Source organism: Austrofundulus limnaeus, unplaced genomic scaffold (assembly GCF_001266775.1).
Source record: "Austrofundulus limnaeus strain Quisiro unplaced genomic scaffold, Austrofundulus_limnaeus-1.0 Scaffold131, whole genome shotgun sequence".
Lineage (NCBI taxonomy): Eukaryota > Metazoa > Chordata > Actinopteri > Cyprinodontiformes > Rivulidae > Austrofundulus > Austrofundulus limnaeus.
In genome coordinates, this window is record NW_013952533.1 from 375898 (window position 1) to 393630 (window position 17733).

The 17733-nt window shown below is 39.2% G+C and overlaps 1 protein-coding gene across 2 annotated transcripts in view; it reads left to right on the forward strand.

Annotated features, from left to right (window-relative positions):
• akap13 (A-kinase anchoring protein 13) overlaps positions 1-17733 on the forward strand; it is a gene marked incomplete in the record, with an annotated part of 138567 nt that overhangs the window by 83683 nt on the left and 37151 nt on the right. For both annotated transcript variants that reach the window (XM_014015552.1, XM_014015551.1), the window contains 4 exon segments: positions 7889-8025; positions 11638-12005; positions 14076-14123; positions 17506-17683. In XM_014015552.1, the coding sequence (XP_013871006.1) occupies positions 7889-8025; positions 11638-12005; positions 14076-14123; positions 17506-17683 (731 nt within the window).

Below are 17733 nucleotides of genomic sequence, written 5' to 3' on the forward strand. Positions count from 1 at the left end.
TGTGTGTGTGTGTGTGTGTGTGTGTGTGTGTGTGTGTGGGGGGGGGGTGTCAAACAGAGGCAAAATGGCAGGGAGGGTGAAGGTGGATTTCCTCTGTAGCAGCTGGACGACATCACTTCCTTTCTGAGGGAAATCTCTCCCTCTGTCTCCCCTTTGTTATTTATTTAGTGGTTTAGCAGCAGCAGGTTGCAGCAGGACTTCTGGCAGGAAACTTATGGATTGAAACTTATGAACTGGCTTTGGATCTCTTCCACCTTTTAGCCATAAAAGCAAAATAGAATACAATACAATAAAAAAAAGATGAYGCTTTTGATTATCCTATTTTAATTTCTATTGCTGTACACACTCAGTGGTCATGACATACAATACATTGTTTAGTGTTAAACACTGTTACTCTGTGTTTTAGCTTTCAGGTCAACATAAATGCTGTTGTAGTGGACTATATTTTTTTCTCTTGACATTAACACGCCTTGAGTCAACTGAGCCGCAATTAAACTCTACTGAATACCTTTTTGAATGCTTCCTATTCTGAGGTCCAGCTCTTTGGACCGTGCTCAGGGTTTCCCTGGGCCCAACCAAGTTAAATTATTTAAGCTGCGTTTACCTGATGGTTGTAGACTAAATGAGCTCCTGCCCATCTGATGTAGTCTGTTTATGTGGAAGCACATAGTTATCCATGCAGGAACAACAACAAAATAAAATAGATTCTCTGGAGCACATATGATTTGGCTTTGCTCTGCTATGAGCTATTAGCCCAAATTAGCCCAAATCTGGTTTTGTTTTGTTGTCTTCTGTGTTGATTTGTACATTCCATTCTAGTCCTGCACGTGAAACTCAAGGGCACGTTTTGGGAAATAGTCACATGAAATTCGTACACGCTTGTGGAGACTCAAATGCCRTGTTGGACCTTAAGTACTTTACTTTTAAATGTCGTCTTTTATCAGTAGAGCTGCGTGTCAGTTCCAGGGATGAACATGACCACACTWAGTTTGTAATGTTTTACATTAATTTGAAATAACAGGAAGGAAGGCAAACCACTCACTTTGTTTTTAGTAATAAATTTATATATTAATCATCACTTTTTGTTGCATTTTTTAAACTCAGTAAATGCAACTTTTGATTGTTTCAGGTTTAAACAAGAAATGAGACGTTATCATCGGGAAGTCAGGTTTATTAAATTTTTGTAAATGAAAGAATGTGRCTGTTGGACAGATTTCCCCAAGAGCACTAAGTTTTTAAACTTTTGCTAACGAGCACTACCTCGGAAAATACCGAGCTCTCCAAGTGCCACTATTATCTGCAGACATTAAAATACTCCAGTACGATCCAACGTAAACAAGCTGAGTGGCTAAATTTGTTACACCAGTTGTCTCCTCTAGCTGGATGGAAAAATATGGCAGCGTTGGATGCATTTTATCAGTCTTTTCACATCATCTGCTGGGTTTTCTATTCTCTGCCACACTGTGTTGTTTCTAAGTGGCACCAGATTTACATATTTGGCAGGCCTTTCTCATCGCTTTTGAAAATGATAAACACATTTTTTTTCACCAATGCAAAAATGAATGTAAAAATTGGAGGCTCTTTCAATTTTATCTTTTTTTTGTGTGCTATGAATTAAAAAAACAAAACAAAAAAAAAAAACAAAAAACAAACATGCAGTCGGTGCTGCATGTTTGGTTGAAGGTTCTGTTTAGGTTGTGATGAGTTTATGCGTTTTTGCAGAGAAAAGCATTAAATAAACAGAGGCCTTGGCACTTCCTTGGCCCAAATAAAACTGAAAACACATTTGAGATCAGTTAAATCAAATTTCCTCATTGTTTTGTGGCTTTTCTTGCCTGCAGATCCTGTAAAGTCCTCATTRATGCTGCTTATAGCCAGTAGCACATGCTTTCAGTTTACTGTTGTCCACTTCTGTTTCTACAGATGTTCTCAAAATATTCTCCAACTCACTTATTTTTCAAGTAATTATTAAACCCACAATTGAAATATAYTGGAACAACTTATCTTTTCGTTTACCTTTTGTTCCCTAATGCCTTTGCAAACCATCAGACAGTCTTTCACTTTTAGTTGTGAGCTCATGCTCAGACCCAGCTGGTAAACAGAACTCCCACTCATCTTTATTCTAGCATGGTTGACAGAGCAAAACTGATTCATAAAATCTCCTTGGTCAAGGCTGAGAACTTATATATTACTTTGTTGTGAATGAAGTATTGCTTACTCATATTTGGTGCCTAGTCACTTCCTGTACATTCTCTTCTTATGAAGGGAAAGAAGTAAGCAATACGTATGAAAAACTTTGCTCCAAACTCTTGAATTTATTAGCAAACAAYACAAGTATCTTCACTTCGTGGGGCACAGTTTGTGTATTTGTGGTTTTGGGAGAACCTTGACTGGTGTCCTTTGGTACTTTATTACTGGCTCATATTTTTAGAGGGCCAGAGTTCAGGAGCTTGTCAGTGTGTTGTTTGCTGGTCTGTGTTGAGTCATGCTGCTGACTGGTGTATTCCACGGTTTTTCCATTTGTCCCAGCTGAAGTCCTGCTCAGCTCAGCCACACTAACACTCGTTATTCATATAGGCAGAGAGATTCTGGCTCTGCCTGAGGCTGAAGGCAAAAKAAATTAAAACAAACAGTTCAAGATGAAACACAGTTTTGTGTTAATCTCAGTAAAGATTGAAGTTGCATTTTAGGTAAATGTAAGTTCTAAACTCTCTGTAAAGAGATTTCCTCTTACTGAAAAATTGGAGCCCACATGTCAGCAGCCTCCTGATGAAATTTCACACTGCATTCAGTAATCAGTTCATATACAGACTCCTAAATATAGTTAGATTTGTAAATATGTGTATAATCCAGCAATGAACTGCAGATGGGAACTGGTTAGGAGCTCATTTTGTTCAGTCAGAGTTGTCTCAGCAACAGGAAAAAAAGCAACCAGAAGGTGTTGTTGTGCCAACTCACCAGACATCCAATAGGTTCAACGCCGAGTGGTTTCTTGCTTTCACAAAAATTCTCAATTTCAGTATATAAAATAATAATAATAATAAAATAATATAATAACCTGCATGAAGAAGCACCTTCTGCACAGCCAACATGATGCACAGCCAACGTGGAAGAGGAGAAAGAAAAACACTTTTTTTTTTATCCGGAAGTGCTGATTTGATCTAACTGATCCGATCTTCAATACTTAAAGTACCTTATCTCAGCATCACGTTCACTTCTCAGTGTTTCTTTAGCTACTTTTATCTAACAGAGCACACACAAACCCCCCATAGCAGCTCCTACTGTTACGTCAATGATTGCAATATTTTTTGTGTCGCAAAGGATTTACTCTAATTCTCTCAGGTGTATGAGCTGATTCACATTCAGCAGCAGCCTGAACCACTCTCTGACTCCCACCCACACTCTCTTTCACTTTCCACCTGTTTTCGTTGCCCTTACTTTACTGTGTGTGTGTGTGTGTTTGTGTGTGTGTGTGTGTGTGTGTGTGTGTGTGTGTGTGTGTGTGTGTGTGTGTGTGTGCGCGGGGTGCCGGGCTCTGTTTATAACAGAGGGAGGACGACAGCTGTCAAAGCTCACAGTCCCCCGCTAGTTTTGGTGGACAGGTGTGAGGGGGTGGAGTCGGTGACAAACACACAGCATCTTCATGTGTCACCAGCACTTACCGGAAAAAGGTGAACTCCCCCCACCCACACGTCCGACCCYACAGCCCAATTGGCCCAATTTTGATGGTGCTGAAAATCAAAGAGGAATGATTTCCCCGTCAGTTTTGTTTCTCAGTGTTTATGTAGAAAAGGAACCTGATAGCAGTGAAGACAAAACGTGTCAACCAAAAGCACATTTTTTTTGTATTCATTGTAGCTCTTGTCTAAATGGGATGAGCAAGAAAATGCATTCATGATTTGCTTTGTGATTATTTGACAACTAAACAAAGCTTGAGTGTTTAAACTGGGAGCTTTTTCAGTCTGATAATGTTGCAGTATATCTTCTATGTTGAAAGTGGAAATGACCATTTACATGTAGCATTATGGTTACTTGTGCTAAAGCAAGACACTCAAATCTCTAGGTCAGGTTTAAAACTATATGTTTCATTATATTTTTATGAAATTATAAAAGTTTTATCAGTTCAAATACTATCACTGAGAGGAGAGGAGCTGTGTCATTTTTCAGTTTGCTTTTGGTTTATATATAGTTTCCTCACACTATATGACTATATATTTACATTTTATTTAGCACTGACTTTAATGTTTTTATTATATGTTATAACACATTAAAATTATCCTCTTGTTTTTTAAAGAATAGGTTCATTTGTAAAATCTGACCTATCAGTGTTTGACTAAATAGAATGAAGTTGTCATAGTAGATGCAGGCAGTCAATACTTGAAGGTGTAATGTCTGTTTGATTTGTGCTCTGATCAATACTGCAATTGTGATGCTGCTCATCCCTGCGTGACCTTAGCCTCCTGTGAGTCACAGCTGAATGGTTACAGCCTGACACTAGGGCTGTGTATTGGCAAGAATTTGGCGATACGATACATATCATGACAGGGGTCATAATACGATGTATCCCGATATATTGCGATACTGTAAACAAGGCGATATATTGCGATTTTTTTGTCAAAAAATTGTATTAAATAAAAACCTCTTACTGAGAAAAAAAAAACAAAATTCATTGTCTCAGAAAATTCTAATATTTCATAGACGTACTGTACTTTTGATACATTTAGCTGTGTTCTGCTTTGTATGTATTTTATTTTAATTGTTTCATATTTCATCCATGTTTTCAATTATTAGACTAAATTTGCCAATAGTTTGAAAATATTTTTTGCAGCTTTTAATTTTTAATATTAATTTACAATATGGTCGCCCAACACTTAACAATAGCGTTTATGTTGTCATAAAGTTCAKTAAACAGATTATATGAAGCTGCTGCACACAGAGTTTCTGGGATCAGCTGACCTGCATCCAGAACGTGATTTGCAGAACTGTGGGTCGAACAGCAGGGCAGGTCCCGAAAATAAACAGTAAATAAATGGAGAAGCTAAACAACACAGTTAAACTGTTTTTGAAGTGAACACAGCAGGATAAACTTAAAGTAAATGTACTTTGATGCGATCAGCCGGACAAGCAACAGACAGAGTTTTTTGTCACGGGGCATCACCGGGGGGAGTGCTGAGCTTGAGGCGCTTGTAGACGCATGCGCTATATGCCTGCCTGCCTGCCTTCTGTAACAGGATGGCTGACTATAGTTGGAAAAAATAGCACACAAGACACTTAATTTGGCTTAAAATACAGACATTCTGACAAATAAGTAACTGTTTGTAACCTTACCTCAGCTTAGAAGGCAGAGGGTGTCGGTCTTTTTCGCTCAGATTCAGCTATCGGAGCATGAAGCTAATGTTTATTTACAATGATAATGCTGTCTTACTGCCTGGTGCTCAAGAGGTAGAGGAGCCAAATGGCTGACTCACTGCTGCCAACTAGCGGTCAGAGGCTGAACTACAACACAAAAATGAACGGCTGGCAGGAAAGTTGACATTTTAAACCTTAATTAAAAATCGATACAGGGCTTTAAAATATCGATACAGTATTGTGAAATGAAATATCGCAATATTTCAGTATATCAATATTTTCTTACACCCCTACCTGACACCATGAAAASCAGGCAGTTATGTAATTGCCTGTGCCTGTGCACAATCATTCATTCATCTGTCTGTTAGCAAAATATCTCATAAAACAATATTACGGAATGACTTTAATAAAGCAATCAGAGGGCAATGATTGGATGCACCAGTACATTTGCATGTGATAAACTTTTAGATTTATAGTCACACGAAGAGAAAGGAGGCATGCATTTTTTAAGGAATACTACTTAAGCCTGTGTCCACTATTCTCCTTTTCTAGTCTTTGAATGATTTTAGTCATGTGTGAAGTCATCCTGTAGAAATGTTTTATCTAGTTGTGTTGCCTGATGCCCTTTTTTTGTGTCTTGGTTATCTTCATTCTGGGTACTGTGTAAGACTTCACGGTGTTTCATCTCRTTCTGTTGTGTCATTGAAAATCCAACACCAAACCCTGGATGTTTCATTACCTCATAGCAGCTACCCATTTTAAAGGATGAGCACACAGCGTTTACAAAAGCAACTTCCTCTCGTTCTCATGAGTGCTGTGAATACACGGTGTCCCTCAGGGACCAAGAATAACTTCCGCTTTTTTGGGCTGAAATAGACATTTAGGTTAATGCAAAACTGTAAACCGGGTGTGTGATCTCATTCAGTTGTTCACGCCAGCAGGYTAAAGAAAGCCATGATGTTCCACTTGTGTAGCTGGGTACAGGCCTTACATGTACAAAAACCTTTCACCCCCAAAACCATGTTGCTTTACTGCTGAGCGCTGTGTGCAGATTTTAGATCCTCTTGTTTGTGATTCGGTGAGGGAAGTATGAGATAATGGTGGGTGTAAACTAAAGAAAATGCCTCACAGGGGACTGCTTTTAAAAGCCAGCTAAGGGTTGAGTGTAATGAAACTCAATGAGAGAAGCTGAATCTGGATATTAGTCAGTGGTAAATGTGCAAGCAATATGTTCAAACTGAGCAACTCTAAAATGTTTTATGAGTCAGGTGGGCAAAGGGAGACTTAATGTAAGCAGATGCYGTGTTCTTTCAATATATTTTTAATTTTTAATAAGAAAACTGAAGTGCATGTGACTATTTGCYTTAAAGTTGTAAGAAAAAACTTCAGAACGTATTTTGAAGACTCTAGGCTTCAGTGGATGCTGCTTTTTCATTAAATGGGACATATTCAAAATCCACTTTTTTAGCCATTGAATGCATTGAAATGACTGGTGTACTSACATTATCCACTTAAGGTGCCCTGTGAGAGTAACACACTGTAGAAACTTCATTTGATCTGTTTACTGAACTTTAACATAAGATATAGGCTATTGTTACTGTGGTGGCTGACCATATTTTTATTAAAATATAATATTAATTTGAAGCTGCCACAAATATATTATTAACTATTTATTGGCACAGTTGGTTTAAACATTGAGAATGATGATGAAATAAGAAATATGAAACATTAAAAGGTTGTTTTTTTAGAAAAAAGGGCAATATATTTCAAACATGTAAGTCTAGATGGACAAGTCTTCCAATGTTGACATCTTTTAATTCATTTGTAAATAAAACCTTTTTTTTAGACGTAAACCCTTCTATCAAACTGGGATGGACTAGTCTGGAAGTTTGAGGGGGGGCAGGGCGTAAGGCGCCTCGTTTGGATTTAAAGAGACAGCATCAAAATGAGTTGATCTGAGACAAATCTCAGAAAAGGGGTGAAAGAGGGGCTTGTGGAGTTACAATAAGGAGGAATTCAGACCAAAGCTTTGCAGTTCCATTTTATATGGACCCAAACTGAGTGATTTAACTGTGAAAAATATTTTAAAAGCATTATATGTCCACTTTAAATTTGTACCTTCTGTGCATTTCTAGCATTTATTATTTGTTTTCTTTGACTGTTATTTCAGTTCACGTTCTGACCTCAGACCCTTAAGAACACAAACAGTAGTTGTTTGCAGCTCAGCACAGACAGCTTCCTTCAGGACAGTTGRCCATTGATCCATCAGGCTTTTCACACCTTCTCAGATTCCCACAAGTCTTTTTTTGCTGATGCTTAACAGACATGCTTGTGTTGTGGTGAATRAAAGAAAAATAGCACATTGTTTTGACAATCTGGTAAATTTCAGTAAAAAAATGTTTAAAATATTTTTTTCTTGATTTATTTTTTTTCCTCCTGAGAGCAAAAGTCAGATTTTTCTCATTGCAGCATTGCTCCTTTTGCCTCTTGATCCTGCAGTATTGTGGTGATAACACTTGTTGTTGCTTTTGTGTTTCAGGATCCTCAACTTCTTCAGCGTTTTCCACTTTGCCCAGCCGCTCCACCAGCTGTCCGTCCTCCGCCCACAGAGATTCTGGCAGCGACATAGAGAGCTTCTTAAACGCAGAGCCGGCATTTGACAGCGTCTTCAGAAAGGTTTGTAATCCATAAAAAAGTCAATACTGAGCTGAACAATGCATTTACTCCCCAAAATAAAATAAATCAATTCATTGTTGTTTGCTGGTCTAAATCTATTTTGTGGGGAGGGGAATAAAGAAGAAAACTTATTTTAAAGAAACTGAAAGCATAAACAGTTCCTGCATGGCATGTGACTGAATGTTGTGTTTGAACTKTCTAATTCTGGTTAATCTGGGTGTTTCACACATTTTTAAATAAAAGAAAAAGGCACTCTTGGATTTAGCAGCATCAGTCTTCGTGTTTTGCTGGCTGCAGTTTAAACATCAAGTTCACTCATGTTGAACAGCAGGAATTTATTATTTTATTTATTTTTTTGCCTCTGCACCCACCCCTATAGGGATTATATCATATGTATAACACAGCTATTTTTCTCAGTCTGAACTCAGTTTTATTTGTCAGCACCCTGAGGCTGAGAGATGCCAAAACATCAACTAAGCATCTTTTAAAGCTGGCAGCTCTTCTCTGCTGCTGGGAAAGTGCAAGCAGTGGTCCCTGCTGCCTTTCTGCTGCAGTTGAGAATCTGTGTGAAGCCAAGCACCCTTTGGTTTATTGTTTAAATACACACATTTCTCAGTGTTGTTCCTTTCTGCTGTGTTGAGCACTTGAAGCATGCTTATTGTAATATGAACCTTATGTCCTGTTTGTTGTGAACAAGAATGAATAATGAAGTCGGCGGAGCAGATATCAGTGAACTGCGGGTGTTACGCTGGGATGCTGAGGGTGAGGACTGTGAGTACGCAGGGAGTGATGGGAGAAATGTGGCTCTCATGCTTTGATTTCAAACAAAAGGCCACAGAAGCTAAATTTTGAAAGAGGGGATTATCGCCTTTGCTGCTCTGTGAGGAGAAAATGTCTTTCTCTTGGAAGCCCACAGTTCTGTGAGTGTAGAAAAAAGGGTAAAGAAACTGTTTCAAAAACTAAATGTCATGACATCAAACTCTATCATTTGAGCACAACATGCATCGTGTGTCTTTAGAGAGAGAAGGTTTGTTATTTGTGTGTGTGTGTGTGTGTGTGTGTTTTATGTAAGGACCTAAGCAAACTCCAAAAGTCAGAAAAGTGAAATGCTAACGCTTATCTGAATCCTTTTCCTCACTCCGAGGCCGACATTCACAGCAGTCACGTGCACTCTCGTCTGTGAACCGCACACACACACACGCCAGCACACACGTTCCCTCACTCCCAGAGGAAGTTGAGTCTGCAGCACAAAGCGGATCTTTCTTTCCTAGTCCTCCAACAGAAGCAGCTCTATGCTCACCGCTAACAGTGCAGCTGGCAGCACAATAAGCCCAGTTAAAGCTCACACCTATAGATTTACTCTAAATGAACCTACCCAAACCTGTGTGTGCCAGTGCACAACTGTATTCCCATAGGTCTGAGGCTAGAGTGTACTTATACAAATACAACTTGCTCTCATAGTATAATTTATTGCTTTTGCTCAAGGTGGATCAGAAATTAGCTCAACTCCACATTAAGCATTATTCTTTGCAAAGATTCACATTAGCTCACAAATGCAAAAAATAAAACAAATGAGTGCACATCATATTTACCAAATGCACAGTTGTGATAGCCTTGTGACTTTGACAGTGTTTAAAAATGCGTGTATCAGTCAGAAACATCTGTGAAAGCTTTGTTTCCACCATCATCTGCTGGTGTTTGTTATAATGTCAGTGTTGCTATAAAGTGGCTGCGGCTCGTTATCCTTAAGCCCTGCCATTTGGTCCTCATTATGTTCCATTCCTGCGGGTTAAATAGCTCTTCCAGCCTTTTCTGAATTCATCTCATGCTTCAGTGAGGAAATGCTGATGGATACACAATGTGATAGCCCAGGTGATTAACAGGGACATGAAGGATGCATGCTCTATTGTTCTTTTTATAGGTAGTGTTTCATTGCGTTGTGCCTGACAAATTGTACTATTTTATTTTTTTGTACTTGTGTTGATTTTTAAAAATCTTTTTTCCATTTCTGTCAGCGGCTGACCAAAGATGGATTTTCTGGTGTTTTTAGGGTTAAAACGCTTCACTTCCTGTGTTGCTGTTCCCACTGACAGCTGTTCACTTCAAGTAACTGAGGCAATATGTAAACAAATCTACAGTAAAACAAACAAAAAAAGAACATAAAAGGTTTTCTAAAAGGCTTTTTCTCTTTTCATAGACACACATACAATTAATTATAAATTATTTCAGTGTTTTACCAGCATTGAATTTTAAAAACAGTTCTTTTCTACATAAAATAACAATGAATATTAATAAAAAAAAGGTTGCAAGATATAAAGAATAAAATGTATGGAATATACAATTAACATCAACTTCTACAATGTAGTGTACCACCATCAGTGTGTGAATGTGTGTACACTTTATATTGTATGGTGGTGATGGGTGAGTGTGTAAGGATTAGGTATCTTTTCATGCAAGGTTGTTTTGCTGGGTAAGTACATTCTGCCAAAAGTTATTAGAAATTCAYGACTGGGTTCAAAAATAATATTGTTTTTTCATTCAGAAGTGCAGAGAACTTAAGTCTGTCAACTTACACTGTGAGATTTTTAGTATTGTAAAAGGTCATAGGCTGGTGGTGGTGGCACACAGCGCTTTAAATAAAAGCCACGTTGTTCTGCATTGGTTGTTGCCACTTTTACATCTGGCAGATGATTGGTTGCTGTGGCAAAGTTTTAAACCACCTCTAATATTTGTACATTTACARTAAAGATCTGAAGTGAAATGAAATATGCATCATCCTTTACTTAATGTATTTACATTTTTAGGTAATATTTTTTTGTAAATCACCTTGTTGATGCTAAAATACTATTTCATGTGATGAGCTTTTTTCTCATGGATTTTGCTAAAGAAATATGAACACATTTGTGTCAGGCTGCTGATAATAAAAAGCCTCAATAGGCACTTCAAAATTAAACTTAACATTTTTTTGTCTGAAAGATTCATCGTTAAGTTGCCTAAACATAAAAGCATTTTTCTAAGAATGGCTGCGTACAAAGATTGAACAGAAGAAAGTCAAATTCCAAAGAAAGACTTAAAAAAATATTGATCGAGATGACTATAAAGTAGTACAAGAAATGATGGCTTCTTGGAACAAATGCTGGCAGGATTGAGACTTTTAAAACTGAATGTCTTCRCTGTCATGATCTCAGCTTTGTCTTACACTCAAACACCGTTTCAGCCCTGTGACTACCTCTCCTGCTGTCTCAGAGATGAAACTGCAGCTGTTTAACTTTCTACCACATTCTACCTTGGTTCTTTCACACAACAGATCTGGTTTGAAAGCATTGTGTTAAATGGATAATAAAAACTATTTAATATATAAGCAATAAAGAAAGCTTATAATAAATGAACAAATGATACATTAAATTAGTCATTTACTATATGTGTTGAAAACATGTATCATTACATGTTTATTTCTGAAGATGTTGCTTCATTAACGTTTCATAATGGATTGAGGTGAAAGTTATATATAGCTTTTAGGTTTTGCCTTTTCTGAGGCTTCATGGAAATGAGTCATAGGAGGCAGTGGTGTTATAAAMACATATTGATCAGCGTTTCTTTTTCTGTCTGCAGACTGATGAACCAGTGACAGGAGGAGACAGTGCCAGCGAGGTTTCTGTCTCCTGCTCCTCCACAGACGACACAGCCAGCGTTGGGCCGTCCAGTTCCAGCCCAGAGGGCAGCCAGGGCCTGGGCTGGAGCCCGGAGGAGGGCATCCAGACTGGTGTTGCAACCACCGCAGGCCTGGACACTGGTGGCAGCGGAGGAGGAGGAGGAGGAGGAGCAGCAGACGCTGAAGAGGAGGCAAAAGACAGAGTGACCGAAGTGCCGCAGCGTTCCAGTAAATTCCAAAGCAGCATCCGCTCCCTGTCGCCCCCTCGTCGCCACAGCTGGGGTCCAGGAAAGAACAACGGAGGAGAAGCAGAGATGAACCAGAGGAGGTGAGAGTTCATGGGATGCTTCTTACGATTTGAACGGAATTATCAAAGAAACAGATTTGGTTCTTTTTTTGTCCTGAACCCTGGCTGTTGATGCTAGTCTTTACATGCCGGTGGACCCATCATATCTCAGCATTAATAGAGCTTGATCATGTCCTTCCTTCAGAACCATGTTGACAGTTTTATTCCCTGCTGTGAGCAGCTGTGTTGCCATTTGTCTGACGACTGTTGGAAGCAACACAAACATCTACACATCAGTGTCGATACTCAAACACGCAGACTCAGACGTCTGCTGAAACATWTGCAACGCACTCAGCAACATGTACACCACTAATCACAATGCAACACAAACTACTTGACATTAACTGTTCAGCTGAGCAAAAACAAAATCTTGACATTTTTTTTGTCAACAAAACAGCTGTTTTGTCATTTAGAATTCTGTGTAACTTGTATTTTAGTCTGGTATATTTTAAGCTGGCATTTGCAGTACTTCTTTATTTCTGATTTTATCATGTCCTATTCCACAAGGGTAAACAGAAAAAAAAAATAGCTTTAGAAAAGTACAATCTACTTTTATGACACACAGGCCACTATGTTTCATGTTTATAGTTTGATAATAATAGAAAGAGAAACAGSGTTTTTGACTTGACAGACCACAAGATATTTGTAATTAAAAAAAGGCTTAAAATACTTGTGAGATTTTGTAAATAAAACATGAACTTAGAGTGATAAGTTCAAATTAGTGAGGTAAACACATCCTCCTTGTGGTTTTATCTTGACCTCTCTTGTTTGTTCACATCCTAAAATAATGCTGTTATATGAGGAGTGTTAAAGCTTTATACAGACAGAGCATTTTACAAAGTGTAAAGAATTTCATGCATAGAATTCCTTAAAGGAATGCATATTGCCTGCTATCTTCAATGCCAGAGTTTTAATCTAATATCTTATGGTGAGAAATGTCAGTTATTACCATTTAGACAAACATTGTAGCTAGTTTCCTAAAGTCGTTTGGCTGTGAGGGCCATTTGGATTTGGATTGACTCAGTTACTCAGCTGCAAATGTACACCCGCTGATTACTTTTCTGAACGTTTCAATAAAAAAATAGTCAAGYGCTTCATGAAATAATTTGCTAGCAGACTGACATGACAGGCAACCGAACAGATTATGGAAAACATTGTCGCCCAGTTGCTTTTGGCAGCTGGTGATAAGGGTATATCAATACAGCTGTGGGTTGAAATCTCTGCCTCTTGAATATACAGAAACAAAAACGTACGGCATTTTCTCTTCTTGTTTTATTGAASCTTTTTTATACATTCGTGGTGTTTTTCCTATTAAATTACAAGTCARCCTGAGTGCCAGAAGAAAACAAAACACTTGGGATTAAAAAGTGAGGGTTACACCGGGATACATATAGATTGATACKTTCAAAGTACATAAGTCCACCTTCTTCTGTCAGGCAGCATTAATGTGTCAGCAAGATAAATATGAAGCAATCAGCAGCAGCACATTAACTTCACTTTAAAAAGCAAAATTCCACCTACCAGCACCTCTAAAGCTCATTAATGAAAGAATAAGTATTTATGCTGTGACAAGCGGTCATGCTCATGGCTATTTATTGGCCCAGTAACTTCCTCTTTTTAATGTTGGAAGTTGGCAACAAGGAGAGACTCCAGAGAGTAAATGCTTCTGGCTCAGAAATAGTTTTTCCTCGTTCCAAACTAGTTGTTTCTCCTCTTCTTTCCACCCCCTCTGCTAAACAAAGCCAAATGGTTCCTGGCTTCATCTTTGTGGTGAACAGACAGGTATGTGAGGAGTGTGTAACACTCGGCAAGACTACAAATAATCACTTTTCAAGAAGTATTTATTCGTGGTCATTATTCTGAACGAACGTCAGTGTTGATAAAATGTTCAAAAAATTCAATTTTATTAGGATTTTTTTTTTTTCAGATTAGAACTGATGCTTCCATCATCAGCTGAAAGACTTGATTCATCATGTTCATGCTATCTTTTCCAATCTAAACTCATCTCACCTATCATCCACTACTTCCTGTTTCTGTTTTCATCACCTCCAGTTCCATTCGTAGCCCCGGTGAGAGGAAGCAGGCCTTTCACAGGAGAAGGTACTAATAAATCACACTTACAGAGACTGACTGGTTTCTTCGTGAGATGCAATGGCAAATTTATGCAGGTTTTTGTTGTAAAGCTTCTGCTTTTTTAATATACGCTCACTGCACTGTCCCTGCTTTCTGCTGCATCCCTGCAGGCAYCGGCTCTGAAAAATGTTGCTCTCTTTTCACCCCTGTTGGAATGTGCATAAAGCACTGTGGAGAAGAAGCTGTGGCTGAGGCTTTGCTGTTTTATATTGCAGTGGTAATAACAAGAAGCCAAATGGAAAAAAGTGTTCAATTCCAGAGGMTGTGTTGCTAGACATTGAGAACAGATTTGTTTTCTTTTACCGTATAGAACTTTTTTTTTGACAACTATAAAGGCATCAGAAGAGTTTTGACTGAAGTCCTGAAGGAGACAACTCAGTGTCACCACAATAAAATCAGAACAGGAGTTATTCTAGTTGCAGAATGTCTGTGTTGACTTTCTAAACTGCACTTTCACCCAGAAGGAGACAGGGGGAGGTGATGATAAAGGAGCCAGGCTCTTCCCACATTTATCTGGTATGAATGAGTGTAGTTGTTTCAGTTCTCTAGACTGATCCAAACAATTATGCTGGACTCATAAAAGTTGCTGAATTTAGGGAAAGTCCTGCAATTCAGTGTTTCTCTTTAGATTGGGGTCTTGGAGTTGGGGGTGGAGTTAGTCTATGAGGGTGAGAGAACAATCAGCAGCAAAAAGAATTTGAGTTTTTTCTTTTAATACCAGCAATTTGCATTTGCATCTGCAACCAGTTTTACCTCTGCGCATCTGTACACATGAGACGTACTGTGTGAGGTTTGTTGAGCAGTGTTTCCCCTACCATTGTACAAGTAATAAACTTCCACAATAAGTTTAACTAATTTCTTGTATAAGACCTGCGGGGGATAAATCCTCATAATTTCTCCCTCCCTCTCGCTGGACGTCAAGCGTAGTGTTAAAACTTTTTTTTTTCTCATTAACTGCAGAGATGAAAATAAGATGTGGATGTTCACTTACTCATAGGTTCATTTTGCCAGTTTAACAGTTGGATTCTGCTCTGGGAGCGCAGCAGATCATTTTTAGCAACATGTGGAAGCTGATGTGTRTGGCAGCATATGTGTGAGCATAAACATTAGTTTAAGTGAGAGAGAAATAAGATTCAACCAATGCAAATTAAATTGCAGACTTTTCATGTTCTGTAATTTTTATTTTGAAAAGGCTGCACATTATTTTAATAAATACCAGTATCATTCGATACTGTCGATCATCATTAATTTTTTTTTAACCTGTCACCTAACCGTACTCTTCAACCTCCAAAAGTCCTTGGGAGATTAGTGGCATTGGGTGAGTGGGTGATGATGTATCGGCTTTGTAATCTCCTTTGGATTTCTTGTTAAGGGGCAGGGGGTTTCCCCTTGGATGATGCTAGCGGAAACGCTGCATTTGTTACTCATCTGACCAACCACATCCTGGTTGACCAGAATGATTTATGAAGATAAGAAGGAAAGATTTTTCTGCTGAAATATCATCCCAAACTACTTGTTTGACTCTTAAAAAAGATTAAATGGGAAAACTTCAGATGGAGAGATTAAAACAGCATGTTGGATTTTTTTTCTCAACTCTTGCACCTTGTTTATCTGTAGGATTTATGTTATTGAAACCTTAAAAAAATCTGGTGTCTGTTATTTGAAATGATCTGAAATTGAGTCTTTGAATGAGAACTTGGAGCAGACTGAGGCTGATGTGTTGGTAATTATTTTGAGGTACTTACTTTTGACATTCTTATTTTTTTAGTATTTAAAAATTCTCTTTAAAATTAGCTTTGGTTATTATTATTATTTCGTTATTTTTTTTTTTAAGTTTTTAGTCAGCACTGAACAGACTGCGCCTCTGTTTCGTGCCACTTGCAGGGTGCCATGTACCCTGATGTACTTACACAGTGGTTATGCTCTAATAATAGCTGATAACACCAGTCATCCTCCCTATTTTTCCTGCTCTAAATAAGGCATGTCTTGTAGTGTAAAAGGCCACTGCTGTAACCATCTGGCCACATCTGTCGAGTAGAGGAAAACAGCAGCTCCAGTAGTGCTTACAGTRCTCAGGTTTTTCTGCTGCTGTTGCCTTTTTTCCGGGAAACAGCTTGGGTTCATTTTGATTTCCTGGTTGTTCCTGATACAACCAGAACACTGCAGCAGGAAACAGACTGAACAAATTGACCAGGTCCATGTTTCACAGTGGGAAATGGGGTGCAGTACAGTACGTCCTCTTTGTCATTATYCTCAGACATCTGTGAACCTGCTTCATCTCCACGTCCTTCTCCTTCTGCTGCTGTTATTCTTCCTCGTCCATCATTGCATCATTTTCCTTCATGTTCAAATCCCACCCCCCCACCCCCTGTTAGTATGAGCGGGTGAAGCCCCTCACATCAGCCATGTACAGTAACAGTAGTTAGATGCAGCAGGTACGATGTGTTGGTGTGTGTTAGAATGTTCCTTTTTTGCTGAGATCACGTGACGGTTTTTGAATAGTGCATATTTACAACCATCTTCATTTGCATTAGCCGTTGTTGTGGGTGTGTCTCTTTGTGTGTGTGTGAAAACCCTGACAGTCAGTCAGTTGGTGGCTTTCTACTCTACAGCAGAGAGCTGCAATCGCTGCAGGTGTTATTCAGTATGGAGGCGTTTCAGGCTCTGTAGGGTGAGTATGTAATAACACTGCCAGGAAGGAGGCTTTAATATGACATATACAGCCATCTGCGCTCCCCGAGGATTGGTGAGCGCCGCTCCATGCTGGTCACTGATGATTCTTTTAGTCCAGTCTTAGTTAGTGAGGCTTGAAAGTGTTGGATTGATGATTTGCTGGATAACGACGTGCCACGCAGACCCAAAGCTGAAGAAAAGGGAGATTTACTGCCACAGCTTGGACCATGAGCAGGCCTGTCCTGAAGCAGATAGAGCTGCAGCTCATTCTGAAATGTAGCTGTAGTTTTCCTCCCCATAATCATTGCATTGGATTTTTCAAGGCCTCTTATTCCCGGTCATAGATCGATGTAATTGGGGTTGTAAATCACAGCTGCACGGCGCTCTGTGCTGATGCTGATGTTGGAAGTCATTTGCAGCTGCTTCAGCTGTAAATCTGCCCCAGAGGCCGGCAATAACTCAGCTGACTAAACACTGTGCAGGACCAGCTTTGTGTATGTGTGTGTGTGTGTGTGTTTGTGTGTCTGTCAACAGGTGCATGCATGCATGTTTGTGTGTGGCGTTACAGCGGTTGTTGTGTTTGTCCAGTGAGATGAGCTGAAGAGCTCAGAAAGGCTGGTGGAGTCTGAGTACAGAGTTGGTTATCTTACTTTTGTCCTCCTGTTTGTTTATACAGTTACAGCTTGGAGGGACTCAGTGGAGTCCAAGAAGAGCTGAGGGGCTCCACCATTCAGGGGCCCTGTGTCCAGGAGCCTTGGAGGATGCCCCGGCAAGACAGTGATGACAGGGTTTCCCTGGTTTCTCTGACAGAAGAACAGGAGGAGAGGGAGGAGCATAGCAGGCTACGTGACCCGGTCAGCTGTTACACACACACACACACACACACACACACACACACACACAC